Source organism: Gambusia affinis, linkage group LG01 (genome assembly GCF_019740435.1).
Source record: "Gambusia affinis linkage group LG01, SWU_Gaff_1.0, whole genome shotgun sequence".
Taxonomy (NCBI): Eukaryota; Metazoa; Chordata; class Actinopteri; order Cyprinodontiformes; family Poeciliidae; genus Gambusia; species Gambusia affinis.
In genome coordinates this window covers 8,322,454-8,344,768 of record NC_057868.1, presented here as the reverse complement: position 1 = coordinate 8,344,768, position 22,315 = coordinate 8,322,454, and the positions used below count along the sequence as shown (strand labels likewise).

The 22,315-nt window shown below is 42.8% G+C and overlaps 1 protein-coding gene across 6 annotated transcripts in view; it reads right to left on the bottom strand.

The window, feature by feature from the left end:
- The window catches only part of rerea (arginine-glutamic acid dipeptide (RE) repeats a), a 195,780-nt gene that overhangs the window by 48,459 nt on the left and 125,006 nt on the right, over nucleotides 1-22,315 (bottom strand). For 3 of the 6 annotated variants that reach the window (XM_044122336.1, XM_044122328.1, XM_044122343.1), the window contains exons 4-6: nucleotides 9,329-9,434; nucleotides 8,009-8,105; nucleotides 6,460-6,564 (exon numbers count right to left, since the gene is read on the bottom strand). In XM_044122336.1, coding sequence (XP_043978271.1) covers nucleotides 6,460-6,564; nucleotides 8,009-8,105; nucleotides 9,329-9,434 — 308 coding nt within the window. Of the gene's footprint in view, nucleotides 1-932; nucleotides 1,131-2,093; nucleotides 2,240-6,459; nucleotides 6,565-8,008; nucleotides 8,106-8,219; nucleotides 8,438-9,328; nucleotides 9,435-22,315 lie in introns of those variants that run through there. The other 3 variants (XM_044122351.1, XM_044122370.1, XM_044122360.1) reach the window with 3 other exon arrangements.

Below are 22,315 nucleotides of genomic sequence, written 5' to 3'. Positions count from 1 at the left end.
AAAAAAAAAAAAAAAAAAAAAGATCTCAAAGAAAATCAGCAAAAGTAGAAACGTGATTGTAGCATCTCTAAACCATAAAATAGGCAGTTTGATTAATGTAATACAATTAGAACTTTGTAAGTTAATAAGACATATAATATATAGGGAAAGTTGTAATTAATTTTCTGCACCAACTAATGGTGTTTATGTACGTTTCACTCCAATAATCCCCTAAAAGCCTGTTGCCGAGTGCAATAAACAATGTTAAACCTATCCCTTTATTCCTCACAAGTTCAGCTTAAAGTTACCATTAGCACAGAATCTTATCGAATAATTATCGGCTTACTTATAAAACCCAAACAACGTGACAGTCAGGGCAACTTAGCGTGTGTGTAATCAAGGAAAACCCCTCCCACTCCATCAATTTCAGCCAATCAGAGCGCCAGACTTGTGGCACACTGACATAATTGCAGTCCAGCTAAGACAGACCAACTTCAAGGTATTAGTATTAGTAAGCAGAGTCGGCTGAGTTTTGACTGCTCCTCAGCGGCGCTTTAACACGCCATGTCAGCCGGGTAGTAAACAGGAGCTGCAAAATGGAGCCCGTCTCATTCCTTTGCAATAACCCAGCTGGGAGCACATTTATCGGCTTGGTTGTCGAGGCAAGCCCCGCTGCAAACACACCGCGCATTCATCGGGACGGTATTGGACATGGATTTAAGGTGCAGCGGTGCATTTTCCCCGCCACTGGCAGCGCAGACGGAATGCAAAGCTGCGGTGACACTCTTTTCTTCTCCTCGACACAAACACAGCAGCTCCGACGCAATGACAGCGATGCGGGCAGCTCGCAAACATCCCGGCTCAAATCAGACAGCCCCGTGAAAATATGCCGAGCCGACCCTGACGCTGCAGCTATTACCCTGGCGGAGCGGAGAAGAGGAGCGCAGACCTACCTCCGGGGGCTGAACAGGTCGTCCATTTCTGACATGGAGCCCCGAGGCTGGGTGGTGACACGGTGTGTGTGTGCTCGCCGGATTGAACTCCCCCCCCCCTTCTCACACCTATTCCTAGGCGCTCAAAATGGAGAAGCACGCATTCGCCTGCCTGCCACGGAGAGGTGCTCACTGAGCTTGTGCTGTGACCTCAGCCTGCACGCACAGCGTCAAGAGCTCTCCACTCGCTCCTCCGTGGGCTCTACTGAGCATGTGCCGCGACCTCACACACACAAAGCACGTAAACACACACACACACCCACACAGACGGAGCCACATGTGGGATGTGGGATTCATCTCTGCGCCGTGATCATGCTGCAGACACCGCGCTCTGAATACCCAACGAGGAGAGGAGAGGGAGGAAGGATGATGATAATGATGAAGACGAGGGGGGTCTTTACAGTCACAGGCAACCCGGTGGCAATAACAAGGACTGCTGTCATGGCAACATGAAAGATGCTCCCACCAGCACCAGACGGCTGCCAGTGGTTCTCCCATTGTGCACAAATACACCTGATCATCTAAAGTGAATTCCTTTACAGCCACACGACTTCTACCGAGTAGATACTGTATGGACACACAACTATAAAGCCTCTAACCGCAGGACCTTAACACAGACTGTTCCAAAATACAGCTAAATTGTAAAAAAAAATTATATATATATATACACACAAGCAAAAATTTTTAGTTGCACGAGTCAAAGAATGTTTACATAAAGAACATTTCCAGGATTAAAGAGTTAATGTCCAAACAGGATTTAGAGAAACTCAATGAGCCGAATTGATCACAACATAGTCTTCACAAGTTTGCCAAACAGACAACTAAATCCAGAAAGCCCACGTTCTCATTAAAACCAGATAAATGGTTAAAGTCCCTATACACTCATTTCCTGTAGCTCAAAGAATAGACTTTAAAACACTTTTGCTACTTCATAAATCACCAAATGAACTGACATTTGTGCCAAAGCACATTAAGAAACTGTTTTTGTATCATTCCAGACCAAGTCTGCTCTGCATCTCCAGAACCAAACATGGAGAAGCAGCATCTCCAATAATCTGGAACAAACTTCCAAAACACTGGAAAACAGCCGAAACTATCTTTAAATCTAGGATTAAAACCCACCTGTAGAACATCACTAATTGTGCAGCATAATCCATTGAATTGGGGGACAGAAAAATGAGACCAATTAATGCAGTGGTGCCCAAAGTCGGTCCTCCAGGTCCGACATCCTACACGTTTCAGTTCTCTCCCTGATGGTGATAACAACCTTTTCAGCAAGTCAACGTTCTTCTAACAAGCCATCGTTGGATCCAGGTGCGTTAAACCAGGGAGAGAACTAAAACATGCAGGATGCCGGCCCTCCAGGACCCACTTTGGGTACCACTGAATTAATGCATTAGGTGTTTGGGTTAACCCAGTGCTTCTCAATTCCAGTCCTCAGGCCCTCCTGTTCTGCATGTTTTAGATGTGCCTCTATTCCAGAACAGCTGATTCAAATGATTGCATGATCATCAAGTGCTGCAGAAGCCTGTTAATCACCTACAGATTCAATCCAGGTGTGTAGCAGAAGGGAAACAACTAAAACATGCAGGGTGGGGGGGCGTGAGGACCGGAATTGAGAAACACTGGGTTAACCCAAGGGTGGGTAGCTCCTGATCCTCAAGGGCCGGTCTCCTGCAACTTTTAGATGCATCTCTACTTCGACACACCTGAGTCAAACAATGAGGTCATTAGAAGGACTCTGGAGAACCCGACTGCACTTAGAGGAGGTGATTCAGCTGTTGGATTCAGGTGTGTCGGACCAGGGAGACTTCTAAGAGTTGCAGGACACTGGCCCTCGAGGGTTAACCACACCTGCCCAGAGAAAATCCAAGTGGAGACGCTGTCCTGAATGAGATGGTGTACTATCTTAAAGTATGCTAAATCTTACGTCTGCAGCGACCTGCTCCATACAACTAACAGAACCTGTTAGTTCTTCAGGTCAAACTCTTCAGGTGGAACACTTCTCATCTCTGACGTCAATCTCAGAAAAGTTTGCTTCAGTCCTTAACTTTAGCTGCGAGACATATGAGCAGTTTCTTCCATCTTCAGCCCTTTTCAAGCCACCCACAGCATCTCAAACAGATTGAGATTTCGGGCTGTGATTCACCTGACGACTTTCCGTGTCATAATTCTCAGCCAGTTTCTCTGTGGATTTTACTAGTGCGTTTTGGGTCATTGTCATGTTGAAGGGGTCCAGTTCCAGTTTAACTTCCAATTTATTTACAGATGGTCTCAGATTTTCCTCGTGCACCATCTGATACACATCAGCTGCAAATTCAAAAGAGAGCAGCATACGTAGCAAAAGCCTGGATTTCACCACCCATGTCTGAAAAGGTTGGGCTGCTATTCAAACCACTCCGTAAATTTGATCTGCAGCTAGACACCACATGTTTGGCAACAAGACTGTATAATATATTAAGAATATTGTGCCATGGAAACGTATCTGTTCCACTACTAATTGCTTTTTATGATTCACTGAAATGTTTCAGATCAAACAAATTCTTAATATCAGACAAAGATAATTACTGCGGATGATTTTTTTTGTTGCCCACTCTTGAATCGTTTCAACTCGGTCACACAGAAGGGTTTTTGAGCCCCGAATGCCGTGCTACAGTACCTCGATTGTGGTTAAGTCCAGGCTTTGACTAGACCACTCCAAACCTTTTTGTTTCTTAAGGCTTTCAGAGATGGATTTGCTGGTGTGGTTTGGATTATCGTCCTGCTGTATAAACCAACTGCGCCTGAGCTTAAGGTCACAAACTGAGGGGTCAATCACTCTCTTTCAGATTTGTTTTTTGTTATAAAGCAGAATTCAGGGTTCAGTCAATTACAGTGGGGCATTCAGGGCCCAAAGCAGCCCTAGATCATCTCTCTGAAGATGAATTTTCAAAAAAAAAATTATTTTAAACCAAAGGCTTTTTTCCCCCTCATCACATCACAGATTGTTTTTCAAAAAGTCTTGGGAATCATCTACATGTTTCCCCCCTTTTTTTTCTTTTTGGCAAATGTGAGATGGACCTTTTATCCAACGTTTTGATTTTTTTTTTTCCCATGACTTTCTCCTATGGAAGCAGATTTTTACCAGGTTGCTTTATGACATCCTGGATGAATTGCTGATGAGCTTTTAGAGTAAATTTGGGAGACGGAACTTGGATTCAACATCAAACGAGCTCCTTTTTCCAGTCCCAGCAAGCAGCATGTTGGAAGTAGTTAAGTTAATTTCTATATTTAAAAAATATGGGGGCGTGCTCCGGTGGCGTAGAGGGTAGCGCACCCCACGCTTGGAGGCCTTCAGTCCTCGACGCAGCCGTCGCGGGTTCGATTCCCAGACCCGACGACATTTGCCGCATGTCTTCCCCCCCTGTCCTTCCCCCTTTCCTGTCCGCCCACTGTTGCATAAGGGACACTAGAACCCACAAAAAGACCCCCTGGTGGGGGAAAAAAATAAAATAAAATAAAATATGACCCCACTTTAACTAAAAAGAGAAGACAAATCAGAGGAAACACTTAAGAAAATCCCAAAAAAATCTGTGTTTTCACCACACGAAACCTGACGTAGGGAACGAATATGCAAAAAACAAAGATCCCAACAATAAAAAAGACAATCCATTAGCATTTTATCTATTTGCACATTTTTTCTTTTTTTTATATTTTCTTACTGTAATGTGACATAATGTGCTTTGAAAACGGAAGAAAAAGACTGGCGATTAAAACCTGGTGCATAATTTAACTAATCTAATCAATGCCAAAACAATTTCAAAGCCACGGGGGTTTCCCCAGATCATTTCCCATAATTACACTGCATGAGGATCAGTCTTTGTTTACTGATAAGATTATCAACGTAATGAGCAGAGGGTATTGTTGGAGTACGTAACCACAGACGAATAAAGAGGAAGGATGCAAAACATAAACGACTTTTAATGCCCTGAATGTGTTGGAGGATTAGTAGCAGACAAACAACTTGTCCAACAGTACACAACCTGGTTTTTTAATAAGTACTGGAAACATCAGCAACTCTGCTTTTATTTTAGCTGAAGTCCATCAACTATTAGCATATAGGAAGTTATTTACACAAATGGAAAACTAAAGACATAGTTTAGCAAAAGCCTCAAAGTTTAAAAAATAAAAATAAAAATTCAAACGTAATTTCTGAAATCAGATTTTTATGTTAATTAAACAAAATCTCATTGTTCTTGATTTACTTTCTCTTATTATCTTATAAAGACTTTCGAGTTTCATTTTTTACCATTTTAGTTTAAAAATAGTATAAAATACCTCAGTTGGCCAAGTAGAACCATTGGATGATTGCGTATGAGAACATTATTTGAGACAATGTAAAAATAAACTCATTATTTTACATTTCTTTATTGTTTTATTTATCTTAAGAAGAAACATAAAACAGTTGAGAAGAAAAACTTTCAGCTGATGTTGTCCTGATTTATTTGGTTATTTTTAAGACAGAGTGAAATCTGCCCAGCGCCTTACAAAAGTCCTTATACCTCTTAAACTTTTTCCCACATTTTGTCACATCATTACTACAAACCTCCGCATGGAATTAAACCAACACAAAGCGACGCATACATCTAAAGTAGAAAGAAAAGCACAAGTGGTATCAAAGATGTTTTACAAATAAAACAAATGTTTAAAAAAGCGCTCTCTGCAGATCTGGAGTCTTAAAGTCTTGTTCATTCCTCTTTGCAAAAATAACCCAAACTCAGTCAGCGTAGACACAGAGTGACTTTTCCAGTTCAGCCACGCATTTTCAAATGGATTTGGGTCTGAGCTTTGAGTGGCTCATTCTAACAAGAACATGCTTTGATCCACAGCGTTCTGTTCCAGTTATGGATCTATTTTTATTGTAGCCGCCGGAGGGTGAAAGTCTGCCTCAGTCTAAAGTCTGTTGTGGCCTCTAAGAGGTTTTTCTTCCAGCACCGCTGTGTAATTTAGCTACATCAATCTTCACTAAAACTCAGCAGCTTCTCTGTCCCTTCTGAAGAAAAAGCATCCCGCAAAGCATGATGCAGCCACCACCATACGTCATTGTGAAGACAGTGTGTTCGGAAGAACGTGTAGTGTTGGTTTACAGTCGCATGTTTTTACAGGTTGGCCAAAAAAAGTTCAGTTCTGAACCAGGACGCTTTCCTCCCCCCCCCACGATTGCCGTGTCTCCTACACTGCAAACAGGACTTAATATTATTTTCTGCCACCAAGGGGTTTCTTCTTGCCACTTTTAAAAATTGATCAGATTTGTCGAAACCCTCCAGAGTTACAGATTCATAACCTTACATGCTACTTTTTGTCCATCTGTTCAGAAAAATCTCATTAAAGAGCTTGAAAGTTACATGACAGCATTTGAAAAGGTTCAAAGGGCTTTTCAAGGTACTGGACGAGGAATCGATTCCAGCTTATCAGTCGGGGTAAACAGAGAGCACCAGCAGCAGCTCACCTGGTCTCTGGGTTGTATCCCAGGATGTAGAAAAAGGAGTCGATCCGGGCTTTGAACTCCCGGGCAGCAAAAATGTCAGAGAAATGGGAAATGTTGCATTTCCCCCTGCAGGACAGAAGACAGACTCTTAAGACACAAACAATGACATGACAACAACAAGCCAGAGCAGAGGAACCTGGAATTAAAAGCTTTTTGGGTGTCTATTTATTTGAGGGGAATTTTTTTTTTAAAAATCCTGGAAGCAGGTTTCTATTCTCAGTCAGTGACTGCTGACTTGTGATGAGGCATCAGGATGCGCGCTGAAGCCGTAAACGTCAGCTCAACATGTCTGCTTTAACTCAGCGCCTGCTGCTGAGGTGTTGGAGACAGACGCCACAGAGATCTAGAGAGATTTTCAACCTGCCTGCATCACCCCCCCCACCATCACTGCCCCCACCCTCCACAATGAGCAGGAGGAGGAGCAGGAGGGGGTGAGGCTCCGACCACATCTTGATACCATTTCCCGTTTCCAGCACCCTGGTGTCTGACTCTATCAAAATAACAGACATCACACGCATGTGGGGCTCTGCTGCCAAGCACAGAAACAGCATCTTCCTCTCCCCGAAAAGATTAAAGGGCGCTAAGGCGAGCCGACTCCGGAGAGCTGCGGCATTACGGCATCCCGCTGGAATTCCCTCCCGTTTATCTAAAGCCTGGAGAATAAGTCAAATCAAAGGGAGCTCTGTGTAGGAGAGGTTGCAGCTAATTTTCCCTGAAATCAGTGGTTTCTGGAAGACATGGCTTTACTGCTCACACATGGTTCTGGTTGGAGAGAAAAAGGGGGGGAGGAGCGGGTACAGGAAAGGAGGGGTGAAGAGACGGAGGCGGAGGCAAAGAGTGTTTTTTTTTGTTTTTTTTGACTGCGTCTGCACGAGTTGCTGCTGACGTTAAGGAGAGATGGCCAATGCTGCGCCACAGAGCAGCAGACAGGTCTCTCTCTGTGAGTATGATGCTGAGGCACATTAAAAGGAGGAGTTATTGTGTCTATCTTTACACATCTTGTGAATTTAATAACCCGTTAAGCGGTAATTACATGGATTTTACCTGCTCAGTGTTGCAAACCAGCAGCATCATCATTTTACTGCTTGCAAAATAGAAATCTGGGTATTTATTACAGGACTGTGAACTGGAGAGGCCCAGGTAGTTTAGCTCTATTCATAAAGTGCTTTTTTAATTGTTTTGATGCAAGTAGTTTTTCTCCCAAGATTATAATACATGTGTGTGAAAATCTACCAAATGTTTAAGAATCACAGTATATTGACAAAAAGAAGGAAAGCATGTCAACCTAATGGACACCAGAGGGCGCCATTAAAAAGTGCCTCAAATGTTTCTGTAAAACTGACACAAGACAAAACAAGGGAGCTAAATTATCCAACATTTAAGATTATACATTTAGAGTATCCGACATCTGTTATTTAAAAGTCAGGCAGACGGCTGAGATTAAACACATCTCATACAGTTTAAACAAATCCAGAGAGCTGTGATTACAAAGCACTGCACTGTTTCGTACCTGAGAGCAGCAGCATGATATGTGTCCACGTAGTCGGAGATGAAGAGCTCTCGACTCCTGACCACCGGGTCTGTGATGACCAGCTCGCGACCAGAATCTGCAGGAAAGGAGACATGAATAAGCTCCAGGGCGCGTTTATCTTCTGTAAACCCGTCGTTTTACCACAAAGAAGCAACAAACACCGACTACTTCCATCTCTTTCGTCTCATACGTGAGGTCATGAGGCACAGGTTTCGTGGCAGTAGCTCCGCATTTCACTGCCTCTATAGAGTCAACCTTCATGCTTGCTGAGGTGACCTTGGCGCAAGTTGACACAGATCTGGTCAAGAGCCGTGGCTTGCTGGGGCCACCCCGCTCCGGCCTTGTGACCACAACTCTGAAAATCCAGCGTTCCTGGCTGCAGGGACAGACTGATAACAGCAGCATGCTGAGCTGAAGCAAAAGCCTTGAGGCCTTTTAACGGTCAATGTTGATTTCAGGTTTTCTTTAAGGTTGGACTCTTAGTCAAGCTCTATTTTCTTTCTAAGGACTAACTGCCGATTACATGGTCATATTATTGGTTCTTTGATAGTAACACTTTTTATTCCGTTCTTATTAATGGTTATTTTCTAGTTTATTGCAATTTTAAGTTAATACACATTGTTAGTGTTTTACCGTGTATTACTGCTTCGCCAAGTTTTAAAATGAGTTATTTTGTAATTTATTTCATCCTAAAGAAAGTTTAACAACAAAAAATATATTACAGTGTCATACTTGCAATGTATTATCATTTTGGGGCAGTGACAATAAAATGGGAATGGTTTACAGTTACAGCTAATAAAGATTAACTTAGTTGTGATACCTTTAAACACTGTTTAGCAATGTAAATGTGTTGTTAAGGTTTATGCACATAACCAAGTCTCCTTTCAGTCCTCAGATTTGATACCGAGCAGCAAACTGTCCTTGACACGGCCCGTGTTCCTGTGGATGTGTATGTGTGAGAGCATGATGAGTCCTCTGGCGCTGACAGTGTCGAGAGTGCGTGTGCTCAAGGGCCACATGACACCGCGGGTTATTAACACTTGACAGTGCCGCTGTCTGGCCTGAGGGAGTGTTACCCGGGGAACAGCACGGATCCACGGCATCGGCTTGGCTGCCTGGGATAGTGTCATCTGGTTTCTGTTTGAGATGCAATTCACAGCCAGCTCTCATATCACCCAACAGACCGGGGGGAGCACAGACAAGCATGTGTGTGCGCGAGGCTGGCGATGCACGGAGATAAGGGTATCTATTTTTTGCGCATGGTGTGGATGTGTCGAAGAGCCTGCGACCCGCTCTCACCGTTCTCATTGTTGCGATCCTGCACCAGGTGCTGGTACACGGAGTCGGGCACCTCCGACTGGCGGTAGTACCATTTCACATTCATCAGCAGATGGTCCCGTTTACTCTGAAACACACAGAGAGAGAGAGAGGGAGTGAGCAGGAGACACGGAAAGCTTCCACAGCAAGATAAACAGACATCATTTTGTTTGATTACAACGTCACAGGCTGGCCTTTTTGGCAAGCGGCGACTCTGTGCAGATGCATTGTTCATGACTAACAGAGAGACGCCAAGAAGCCTGCAGAGACACAGAGTCAATTAAAAGGGGATTGCAGGGCATTTAGAGATTTAATTAGGTAAACAGTGGTGGAGGGAGGAAAAGGGCGGATCACTAATTTTCTTTTTTTCTATCACCTTATGATAAAATAATATTTTTTTTTAACAATCTTTAGAGCTTATTCTTATAGCACATGCTTTCTATAGTCTCCACTCCATTTTCTTTTTGCTGCCACCAACTGGGCACTTCATTAAGTGCAAGTCAGAAAGTTATTGTAATCTATTATTTGGCCAGCAAGTGGCAGCACTAAGGCAATAAAGAGCCTTTTCAAGCCAAAGGGAATAAAAAGAACAGACATGGTGAAGGAACTGGAAGGGAGGGGGGAAGAGTTTCCACAGAAATCATAAAATCCGAGGCCCATGCTGAGGTGAAGGATGAAAAGGGCAAAACACTGTTTTCATTTGATGTAATGAAACATTTATTGTGCCTTCATATTAAGCCTAAAAGAGCATCACAGTTGCTTAAGAGAGCACCAGGAGCGGCCGCTCTCGACTGGGTGCAGGAATGCGACACAGTCCTCTTGGCCCGAACCATCTTTATTACAGATTCGACTGAGGCGCGTCGAGCAAACACACCGAGACACCTGCACTACCTGCAGACAGAGGAGGGAAATATGCAGCGGGGTAAAAGGTTACGGTAATCAAAGCCAGATGCTTAACATCCGCCCTCTCCACGTCCGAATATGTGAGTGTGAGGTCAGAGCAAAGATATTTAAAGCTTACATTGTTATGCTCTGTCACCGAGGGAGGAGATGGAGCGCACACGCAGCCAAGCAAATCATCACCTCCCTGAAACCCCGAGCCCACCTCTGCTTCATCCGTCCTCTCCTTTACTTCTCACTACAACCTCCAGCACATCTTCATTTTATTTCCTCCTGTTTTTCTCCCGCTCTCTGCAGTTCTTGAGCGGGGAGGGGAGCGAATAAGTGAGCCTGGACGTGTTAAACAGCAGCTGGCATGCAGTCAGTCAGCTGCATTTACTGCTCTGGATGATTACAGGAGCATGCACGCCACATTGTGCAGCCACACACAGACTCTTCTTGTGATTCAACAGAGACCCAAACTGATGGAGTGAGACAAGAAGCTCCCCCCCCCCGAAGCACAGAGGCACACTGTGTGTGAAGAAATCTGTGCAGTGACGTCATCTCCCAGCAGTCAGCCAGCCTCGTCTTATCCACACGGTTTTCGCCTTCTAGGACCAACAGCAGAACGAGTCGTTATCTGGAGCTTATGCATATTTAATGACTGTAAATGCTACCTGAGCGACGTTCTCTGCTACGGAAATCAAAGCGCAAAGACAGATCATCCAAGAACACATAAAAAAAAAACAACAATCTGACTAAAGACAACCTAGGGTGAAAAAACAAAAACAGCTTCCCAGTGGTGAATTCATTTATAAAGAACTGCGCTTCTCAGACTATGCAAACCAATCTGATCCAAACTGAAAACGTAGCAGCCCATTAAACGTAATAACTAACAACTTCCATTAAGCGTTTGGACTAAACGGCAAGAAGTCTTTTTTTATTTTTGAGGAAATGTGACGCGCTCTCCTTTGCAGAGTTGTTTGAGCTGAGCCATATAAGAGGACTTTGAGAACGAGTGGATGATTTAATGTCTACACTTTGAGACTCGGCAAGCAGTCCCAGTCTTTGTTGTTCTAGCCCTGTACCTCTAATTTAGCTGCCATTTTAATCTGGATACTTTTATCTTGTCTAAGCATGAATTGTGACCTTCATTGAGGTCAGTGAGGCCTTTTGCGCCCTCCTGGATGAGTCGTCTATGTTATCTTGGAGTAATTTTGGTAGCAAGATTCACCACTGTTTCATGTTTTTTCTGTTGTGGAAATTGGCTCTCATTGTTGCTCACCAGAGTCTTGAAGTATTAGAAATAGTTTTATAACCTGTTATAGCTTTTCTGAGCAAAAGGGGATATTTCTTTGGATCTGGACATGATGTGTTGCTTTTTGAGTTGTTTTTTTTTAACCCTAATTTGTTCTCAAAAAGGTTCTATTTAAGGGATTTCTCCATTATGCATGTCAGTCAGTAATCAGGTCTGGGTGTAGGCAGTGAAGTTATGATTAATTACACTCAATCCATCATTTTACAAGGGAGGTAATTATATTTTCACATAGGGTCAGGTTGGCTAGGGGTTTTCCCCTTAAAAAAAAAAAACGAGATTATCTTTGATGTTGAATTTGTTTGACATCTGAGTGTGACAAAAAAAACAAAAAACAAAACAAAAAACCCAAAAAACCATGAGAACACCCTTTTTCGTGCCACTGTACAACAAGTAGAAACATGCAAGCACATTCACAGGGTTAATCTAAACTTACAAAAAGCAGATACCAAATGTTACTTCCACTATAATCAGCGTCTTTGTCACTGCAGAGTAGCTGCCACTCACCAGAGCAGATTGCTGCTATGAAGCAGCGTTAAGCCCTCTCTGGCAAAAAAAAAAAAAGAGGGAGGGGATGAAGGCAGAGAGAAAGGCAGATAGTGGGCAACATATGGAGCACGTAGTGGGAGTCGAGCACAGTGTTCAATTATCGCAATTCTATAAACACACTGGTTGGAAAAAATGAGTAGATAATGCAAGGAGAAAATGAAGCGAGATGACAGACAGCTCAGGGCCCGGCGAACAGAACTACTAGTTGCATTGTCTGGGTTTTCGCTGAGCCTGCCACGGAAAATGACAGAGCGAGAACATACGAGAACCACAATGCTGAATTGATTAGAGACATTCCACGCTGCCCCGTAGAGAGTTGAGGATGGCTGAGCCTCGCACAATGTCAGACATCTTTGTCTGTCCTGCCAGAGGCTAAACACAGCGCTGCCCTCCCTCCACACAGGCCATAAACCCTGGGAATGCTTCTGCACAAGGGCCAGAAACCTTCCTAGCTCACTATCAAGAGGAAGAAATAAAACAAAAAGAGAGAATGTGGAAACAACTGGAGGTGATAAAAAAAAAAGGGGGCAAAGTAAGGAGAGACAAAGTAGCTGGATTAGGATAGGAGTAGTATGACCATCTCATTTCCTTCAGATGTTAAATGAAAGCCGTCCTCCTACTGCTTTACTGAAACCCCCCAGGGTACAAAGCTACCCCTTTATTCACTGAGGTGATATAAATCTGACAGTCATGCTTTGGGGGATGAATACAATGGCAACCCCTCCCTCCAGTGGCTCAGACTGGCCTGTGGCGTTCTTCGGCTTACTCATCAGACAGGGATTACAGCACAGGAGAGCCATTCCTCAGAGGGTAAACATGATGAGGTTTAAATATATACTCAGTCTGTCAAAATTTCTTCTATAGACAAACAAACAAACAATGCATTCACCTCGGTGTTCCCAGCAGCCAAGACAAACCCGAGACGTGTGTGAGCCAGTTAATTCTGCCTCTGACTGGCTAAAGGTGGCTGGCCCCTTAGGTCCATAATGGCTGTGCAGTGTTCTTTGTGTGGCCGCAAGTGTGTGCAGTCAACTCTGGAGCCGGGGCCCCTGAATGCAGCCACAATGCTACAAAGATAGGGAGTAAAAGGGGCTGTGCAGGGGTCAGCCTTTATAAGTGCTGTCTCTAAATGTGAAAAGAACCAGCTAGGTCATTCGATGGGGGGGAGCTACAGATGTATACACTTAAAAAGACGGACTGAGAGAAGGATGGATTCAGGCTTAAAGAACAACTGAATGATGGTGTTTTCTTTTTCATAGACAAACACATTCCAGTTAGTGTTTTTATTTTTACAGAGCCAACAAAGCAGCTGGAGGTACAGATTTATAGGCAAAATTATTAACACTGTTGGTGAAACTAAATTGTTTATTCCAGTGGAAATTTCATTTAATCATCCATTGAATTTCTGCACCTTTCTTCATCAAAATAAAGCTGTATTTAGGTTTTTAAAAGCTAAATTAAGACTGAATATGACTGTGCAGATGGATGAATTGAGTGTATAGTGGTTACATTGATGATTTTATGGTTGGATGTAAATCTTGTACAACTCATAATGCAGTTTGGAAGTACAAGTATTATGCCATGTCTCTTAGAAAATGTAGATCCTTCCCTCAGCTCTGAGATTCTGAAATAGCTTCAAACATTTGCAAATCCTGGAAGCTCCATGACAGCTTAAAACTCAAACAAGAATTACAACACAGCAAGTTTGCTTTAATAGGTTCAGCTTACCTGCTGTCTGCTGAAAAACTGAGCTCAAGAGTGGCAGCTTGATTCAACAGCCTATGTAGAAAATACTGATTCCTTTAAAAGTGGTTTCTATATCTGTGAGCTTCCTCTGACTTTATTTCTAAATACCAAATGATGCTGGAGATGGCTAACTCCAAGCATTCACACTAAAGAGTGTCTCAACCTTTGTCTTCTGTAAACACTGAACTGATACTGCTAACCTTAAGTGTTCTTCAATCACCAACAGCAACATCCATAAGACCAAACTAAGAATGTTGCATTCACAGATCTGTGATTTTGGCTATTCACCGGCAAATGTGGTCAAAACACAACTCTGCATTCCTGTTTTGTGATTGATTATTTTTAGGGATGCACCGATGCCCGATATTTATATTGCTGCTATGGCTGAAAACCGATATTTACCAATATTATCAAATATATTTAACTACCCTTTCAACACCATTAAAAACAGTCACATAGCTGAGATTTTCCCTACAATCACACACTGCATCACTATCACACTAACAAATGATCAACCTTCTCCCCCTCTTGAAAAACACACACAGTTTGTTAAACATTGATTGTTAAGGTCAGCCCAGTTTTATGCATCGGGCCATAACCAACATGTTAAAATATGACTACCAATGTCACTGCTAATAGAATAGAAGGACTTTATTCATCCCAGCAGGGAAATTACTTCACAGTTGCAGCATAGAGACAAGACACAGTAACAACTACCACTGAGTAGTAGTTGTAGATAAAATAAAATAAAATATAAAATGCTATAAATTGTAAAATTGTAAAGTCCTGTAAAATATAAAATGCAACTTAAGAAAATGCAGATATGTACCACAGTGCAGTTGTGTAAAATGTAACATGCATCCCTTTTTTTTTTTTTACATTCTGGTTTTAACATGGAGACAATGAAAAACAGTGGAATCCAGAGTTGGCCACATGTAAACCAGAAGTAGCAACTAAAAGGTTACCGAGTTCAGGTTCAATGTGGACAGTTATTACCCAAATTCTGGGATGGATCACATATTGAGGATCCCCTTAACTCATGACATTCTCTGGGTGAAGCGGAGGAATCGAAGGTTGTGTTGGTATCTGTCATGCTGGTTGCCGTCATAATATTGTGCCAAGTCTAAATTCCAGCAAGTTTGCTGGAACTGGCATTCAATTTACTGCCATCCTGTCAATTACAAGCCATAAGCTTAAACTCTAATGCCAGATTCCTCCTGCTCTCAGCACCTTACTAATGGGGCTTTGCTTTAAACAAAACCAGATCCCCCTGCTTCCACACGACAGCCTCAGCAGTGCACCTTGTTAACAGGAAACCTCTGTTTATTTTCTGCGCTTTCCAAACACTCTGCTCTTCCTCTGCCAAGTCTTTTAGTGACCCACCACCTCCACCGTCAGCGCGCACACTTCCCGTAACATTGGTGACATCGGCAGCCAGGATCTATGGCTTCCTTCAAGAGGTGGCAACCAGGAGTGAGGAAGTCGAGATAGATCTCAAACTTGCAGACAAATGAGATGGCGCAGAGCGAGGCGAGGCGGGAGGAAAGAAGGGGGAGGAGGTCAAACAGACAAGAGCAGCAGCAGAGACTCGATGTTAGGAAGGAATGCCAAGCAGTTCGGCTCTCTGCTAGGAGGCTGCAGAGCTAACAGCTAAGTTAGCTAATGCCTCAGAGGTAGGGGAGCATTTGGTATGTTAGATCAGGGCTGGTGGCTGTGTGACACCGACACAGGGCTCAAAATGGCTGGGAGGGCGGCGTGGGGGAATGTTCACCTTGCCTGTCGCTAGAGAAGAGCAGGCACGACCGAAGAACAAAAGGCTGATTGAGGCATTTGGAGGCAGAGATGAGATCTGGGAGGACTAATCTGCTGCTCCGACATGATAAGATTAGAGAAGGGAGGGCAGGAAAAGCTGGCTGGGAAGATCACACATATACTTGTATAAACACGCACACAGTAAGATGATAGATCTGCTTGGAAAGGTTTTTCACCCCTCCCTCATTTTCTCCTGCTCTCACCGAGACGGAGCGATGTGCCAGCACACCAGCACTCAATAAGCACTTCCATCTGGACGACAGAACACCAGCACGTGCTCCAAAAACCTGTGTATGTGTGGTAATGTATACTGGCAGGATACAAAAGATCTGCTGCGGTCATACAATCTCCAACATCTCAGTGACTGACAAGGGAGATCGTTTTTAAGGACAAATCACAAACTAACAGTGTGAAGACGTCCTTAAAGATTTCTTCAGGTTTTGTTTTCTTGTCACTTTTAGTTGTTTTAGATCCAGCTAACCCTAATATTGAACAAATCTTTGCAGATTTTTTTTTTACCGTAATTCAGCTACAGTGGGGGGGGGTTCTCAGCATTTGCTGAATTTAAGTTTCTGGTTGTTAAGTCGTTTTAGAGGACCCATCCGTGGATTTACATGTTTGTCCTGCTCAATGACCCAAGTTTACTTGAGCTTTAGGTCATGACTTAATGAGCAGAGATTTTCCGTCAGAACTGTTTGCTAGAGAGAAAAATTTAAGTCATCTAGATCCTGAAGCAGCAAAGCAACCCCAGACCATCTCACCACCACCCTGTTTGACTCTAGGTTTAAATTGTTTCACTTTTGTCTCATCTAGGTACAGACTATCTTCTCAAAAGTCTTGGGGATCATCAGGACAATTTTTGGCCTTGCCTTGGACTCTCCACAGACACAGTTTTTGCCCAGTCTTTCTTTCTTATTGCTGAAATACAAATACTGACCAAAACCGAGGCTTGGAGTGCTTTAGATGATTCTTCTGTAACATCCTGCATCAGTCACCAAACTCACTCTTGCGGTAATTCTGGGAGGCTAACCACTCCTGGGAAGGTTCACTACTGTTCTATGGTTCTCATTGTGGTTTGCTGGAGTCCCAAAGCCTTAGAAATGGTTTCTAACCCTTTCCAGACTGGTAGTTGTGAGTGATTTTATTCTCAACTGTTCATGAATTTCTTCAGATCAAAACATGATGTGTTTTCTTAAGTTTTTCTTAAGCCTACGTTTTGTCAGGCAGGTTCTATTTAAGTTAATCTACAGTTGACAAAATGAGAATTCAAAATAAATCTGTAAAAACATTGTTTGTATGGAATGTGCATACATGCAAACCAAGAACACCAGAGAAAGTATTATTCATTTCCTGACTCTGCAGTGGAGTGGTGCCGGTTGGGTGTAAGCGGTAAACTAAACCATGGCAGGATCAGTCTGTCAGTGCCAGCGGCAGCATAATCTGACTCCTATACTTACTGGGTTTCAATCTACACTCTTTGCTACCTATTGTCTCCTGGGCCTCCTTCTTTGAGGCATGTATAATAACACTAAACAAATGCTGATTACAATGTTTGAGAGGGAGGACTGTGCACAAACTGCTTCCCTGCCTGGCAGCAAGAACAAATGGAGAGAGTGTGGGAGGAAGAGGCAGTGAGGAGGAGAGGTGAGACCCAGCTGTGGTGGCGCTGCTGGCAGGACCTCTGCGCCGCGTCTACACAGGGGTCTCTCTCTCTCTCTCTCTTCTTTTTTTTTTTTTTGGCTTGACCTGTTTGGATATTAAATCGGCACCCTCTGCTTTGAACACACTGAGCCCATCTGTCAGCCCAGGTCCATATTGGATTGGATGAGCATTAGCTGAGTCAAACCGAGCAGATTTACTCATTTCTCTTTGTGTATGTTGGGTGAGTGCTTTTTAGGCGTGAGCGCCCATCCCTGACTTAAATCCAACCTCCCCCAGGCCTGGACCCCAGAAGACAAACATAAAATACTCTGACTGACTCACTAGCTGCTCTACTGTGCAAATTAATGACAGGCAGCAACACATCTGAGAACATTAACAGGTCCTGGTCTCATCCAGACAAAAGACAGATAGAGGAGAGGAGTAGAGGGGAAAAAGATGAGGGGGGTTGAGTCACATGAAATTCACAGATGACACTAATTAAGACTTCAGGGCTGAGGGCCACTAATGGTGGATCATACATGCAACAACAGGCCCCCTTTACACAGTGGAGGGTCACAAGCACAGCACATGACAACGCCATCTGAGGTCTAACACATTGCTCCACTCCATTTTAGGAACAGAGAGGGCTAATTGGAGCCGTATTTGTTTAATCTCCCCTTTTATATAAATGCTTCCCAAAGGCAGAGGCAGCATGACGAATCCATCAAGCTGACCATGGTGATCTCCCTTCCAGACACTGTGAACAGCAGTGAGAATTGAGAACACTAATGTTGACTACTTGCTTCATGAAAAAGCTACGCCGCGTCCAACTCAAATATTTGTCTTTGCCTCCAACACACTTCTGCCGCAGGGCAGTTTTTAGCCAAGAAACTCAAGAAGAGCTAAGTGGTGGTAAAGAGCGCAGCACTGTTTCAGGCAGAAGGAGAAGTCTTATGAAGAATATACTCTAGAGTTATTACCTGAAGGACAATTATAGGGCCATCGGGGACCTGACGAAACATTTGTGGTGATTTAGACAATATTTGAATGCAGTACTTACAAAGGTTTGTGCTACAGCTACAAACTTTAATGTCTTTTAACTGGGATTTTATGTAATAGACCAACACCAAATAGCATATAATAGTCAAGTTTGTTTAACATGCAGGGCTAATTTTCACTGTATGAACCGCATCCAGTCTTTTGCAGTGCCTGCATCAGCTTTGCGCATGTAGAGACTGAGAATTTTATCCATTTATTTTCCCAAAACAGGTCAGATTAGATGGAGAGCAAATGTTCAGATGAATTTAAAAGTTTTGCCACAGACTCTCAGTTGGATTTCGGTCTGGACTTTGACATTCTTGATGCCATGTCATTATATTCCTGGCGGTCTATTTAGGGTCACTGTCCTGTCGGAAATTGAACCTCACATTTTTTGCGACCGACTGGTTTTTCTGTAAAAATGATCCTCCGTTCAGCTTAATCTATCCTTCTATAATCTCTGATCAACTTCCACACGTCCCTACTGAACAGTCCCACCACCTTGTTTCACAGTCGGCATGAAATGGCGTGCACTGTCAGCTGTCTCAAACAAACCATTTTGGCAAGAGTTCAATTGGATTATTTCAAACTTCAAAGACATTTTATTATGCCTTTTGTTCAACAATGGCTTTCTTTCTGTAAGTCTTCTATAAAAGGTCAGATTTGTGGAGGGTATAACTACTATTTGCAGATTAACTTAATCTCTCATCCAAGCTGCGAATCATCTCAGCTTGTTCAGAGTTACTATAAAGTAGCCTCTTCCTGGATCTCCCCACCCAGCATGTGTTGGTAGATTTGCACTTATGATAAAAGCCGGAATGATATTCAAGTTATGTCGGAGTTTCCATTGTCTTCACAATTATTGTGTTGGTCTTTCCCTTAAATTCCCAAGAAAACAAGTAAGAAGTTTGTGGTTTTAATATGACAAAAACTGGAAAGATTAAGGCTTTCTTAAGCCATAGTGCATTCGTTAGTGTAGCTGTCTATGTGTATGACGGAAGACTAGTCCGGTCCAAGGATAATACTGATGAGTCAGAACTGCAGCCTAAAATGTGGTTTAATGCTAACATTAAAATACTGATGTTCTTTGTGTTGCTCAGCTGTTTAACCACTTGGCGTTTTATGATCATAGAGTGAGAAGGTAATGAGAATTCCTTTGAGCACTATCTGGTCCACTGCAGAAAAGCAAAGCTCACAGGGAAGGGTGTGCAGGAAGGATATCAACTTGTGTGTGTGTGTGTGTGTGAGTCTGTGTGGATTTACCATATTGGATGTCTGCCCAGGCAGATAATCCAAAACCCTCTTGTGTGTACGACCACCAGTGGCAGTCCCGAGAAAGCTGAAGCAAAGATAGAGCTGTGTGCTGATTGAGTGCTGTGAAGAATGGCTGGAAATGAGAAGGTTTGCTTTAGGCAATGCTAATCAATGTCTCACCTTAGTGTAATTGACACGAACACACACATACACACACACCTTTTTAACTGACGGGCTTAAGGGTAGGTTTTCGGAGCGATGCGTGCGAAGGGCGGAAAGGTTGAGTGTGCAAAGGAATGAGTCAGAAAAGGTTTTCGTGGTTTGAGAGAGATGATAAGACCCAGTGGCAAAGGAGTGTGTGTGCATGTTTATGTGAGCAGGAAAGCATTGGTATGCATTATCTTAGTGCAGGTGTGAGGCCATCGGAGGACTGTATGCAGGGAGCATGGTTACTGGTAACATGTTATCTCAAGGTCTGAAACAGTTACAGTTTCAAAACCTCTAAAACTTTCAGGAATGTCCCTGATAAGACCTGGTGTTAGAGCTGCACCGATCAAAGAGAGATCAGAAACAGCAGATTTTCTGTCGATCTGCATGATTGACGGTTGATAGGGCTGGATGATATCACTGCAAAACATATCGCAATATAGAAGAATTGTGGATATCAGTTGATATCCACAATTATTGAGTATTTTCTTATTTTAAACATCTGAAATAATGCCATATAAGTGACCTGATATTTCATGTATTCTCCAGTTTTCTTTCAGGTTGTTGTACTTATTTTCTACTTTCACTCAACACAACATGGTGAAACTGAAACTGATGCATATGTTACTCAACAAACTGTTGCTAGGTAACTTATTATTGCTATTGCAATATGTAAGTGATTTATTGCTCAACATTGACAAATAATAGTAACAAATTTGTTCTCTGTCATCCCAATTCATTCAACGCATCAAAATCATCTTTGTCACTCAATAAACTCATCTAAAAAAAACACATCTGATGCACTTTCTTGAGTTTGTTAGGGCAAAATACTTGACACAGAAATAGAGATCTTCTAATTCTGCCATTTTCTGTTAGATTCAAAACTACATCTAGCATCGGTCTCCTATGTTTCTCTTTTTGTGTTATTTACCTTTAAAAAAATTATTCACAGTCAAAGTCAACAACCCAAACCTAAAGGAAAACTGGAAATCAGCCAGAAAAAGGGCACACAGCTTTTTGGAGAATATTTATGATCCCCCCAACAACACAGATGTCAAAGCTAATTTCCGCAAACATCACGCAAATACAAACATGGACACCCAGGAGGAAGAGGAGTGGAGATAACCAGCTTCAGATAGAGAAAAATAAAAAGGAGAATGGGTAGTGCACGCATGCAAACGCAGATCTTAACAGCACGTGTGAAACTGGACAGACGACATTACACGCAGCCTTGAAGGAAACGCCAGTTTGAACATTTGTGATTGTACTGTTTTTATCTGCTTCTAAAGATATCCATCTCTCAGTCCGCGTCTGAAGGTGACCTCGCCTGTCTGTCAGTCTCCAGTGATGACACTGGCTGTATCAGTAATACATCATGTAAGCTGTGTATCAGCCAGATGCTGCTTGAGCTGAGCAGTGGGTGGTCTGTCAAGCACGCTCGGATCCTACAATATGCAAACAATCACATGCAAATTACCTGTCTCAGTGTGTGACAGTATATCAGCAAAAGATACAAATGAAACACGCTAGTCGATGCTCGTCTGAAGATTTAAAGAGGCTTTTAAAACTAAACAGTTAAAATGGCACTCAGAGAAGCTGCGGTATGAACTCTGGAGAAGAACTGGACTGCGCACACAGACACACACACAGAGGCCAGAAGCTTAGAGCAGCCCTCCTGCTGTGCAGCAACAAGAGGTGTATTGTAGACGACACAGCTGCAACAACAAGGCTGGCTCAGTTCTGGAGCGAGATGGGCTGCGCGACCCTCAGACTACAGCGCCGATGATTAAGGACGAGGTTAAGCGTGTGTTAGGAAACCACGTTTATAAAATGTGTAAACTGATAATAAATTTTAAGTCACAGTGATAAAACATTTTACTTCCCTAAATGTGGAGCAAGTATAAAACCGGTGTAAATTCTCACTCTGCAAGGTCATGGTATTTCTAAGTGCGTCAATAAAAGAAAATGGACTCCCGTCCTCGTTTCTCAGAAATCTTTTATCCCTTCATCGAAAGGCCTCTCCGGTTCGAATTATGGAGTGAGAGTTATTGACAGGACACGTTAACAATGCAGCTAATGGGTGATTAAAACCATAGAAATCTTTAAGATGAAAGCTTAAAAAAATAAATTAAAAAAAACACGAGGGGAGAAGAGGTGTCCAGGTTTTTTTCAAACAGGTGTAGCTGAGTAGCCATATGTACAAAAGACTCAACGTCGTTTATTTTAAAAGAGAAAATAAATCAAGAGATACAGTGCCCTGAAAGTATTCATGCCCCTTGAATCTTTTCACGTTTTGTTATATTATAACCACTATTTTATGTGGTAGGCATACAAAGTAGTAAGTAAGTGGAGGGAAAATGTTTCCCCGAATAATCTGTAAAAGTGCAGGCATTTAATAGTTTTCAAGATTTCATCCCATCAGCCCTCTTTACACTGACACCCATGAATAAAATCCATGTTCCAGAAGTCGCCTAATCAGCGAATACAGTTACAGATTTGTTTTAACCACAGCCGTGTTTCACTTAAAC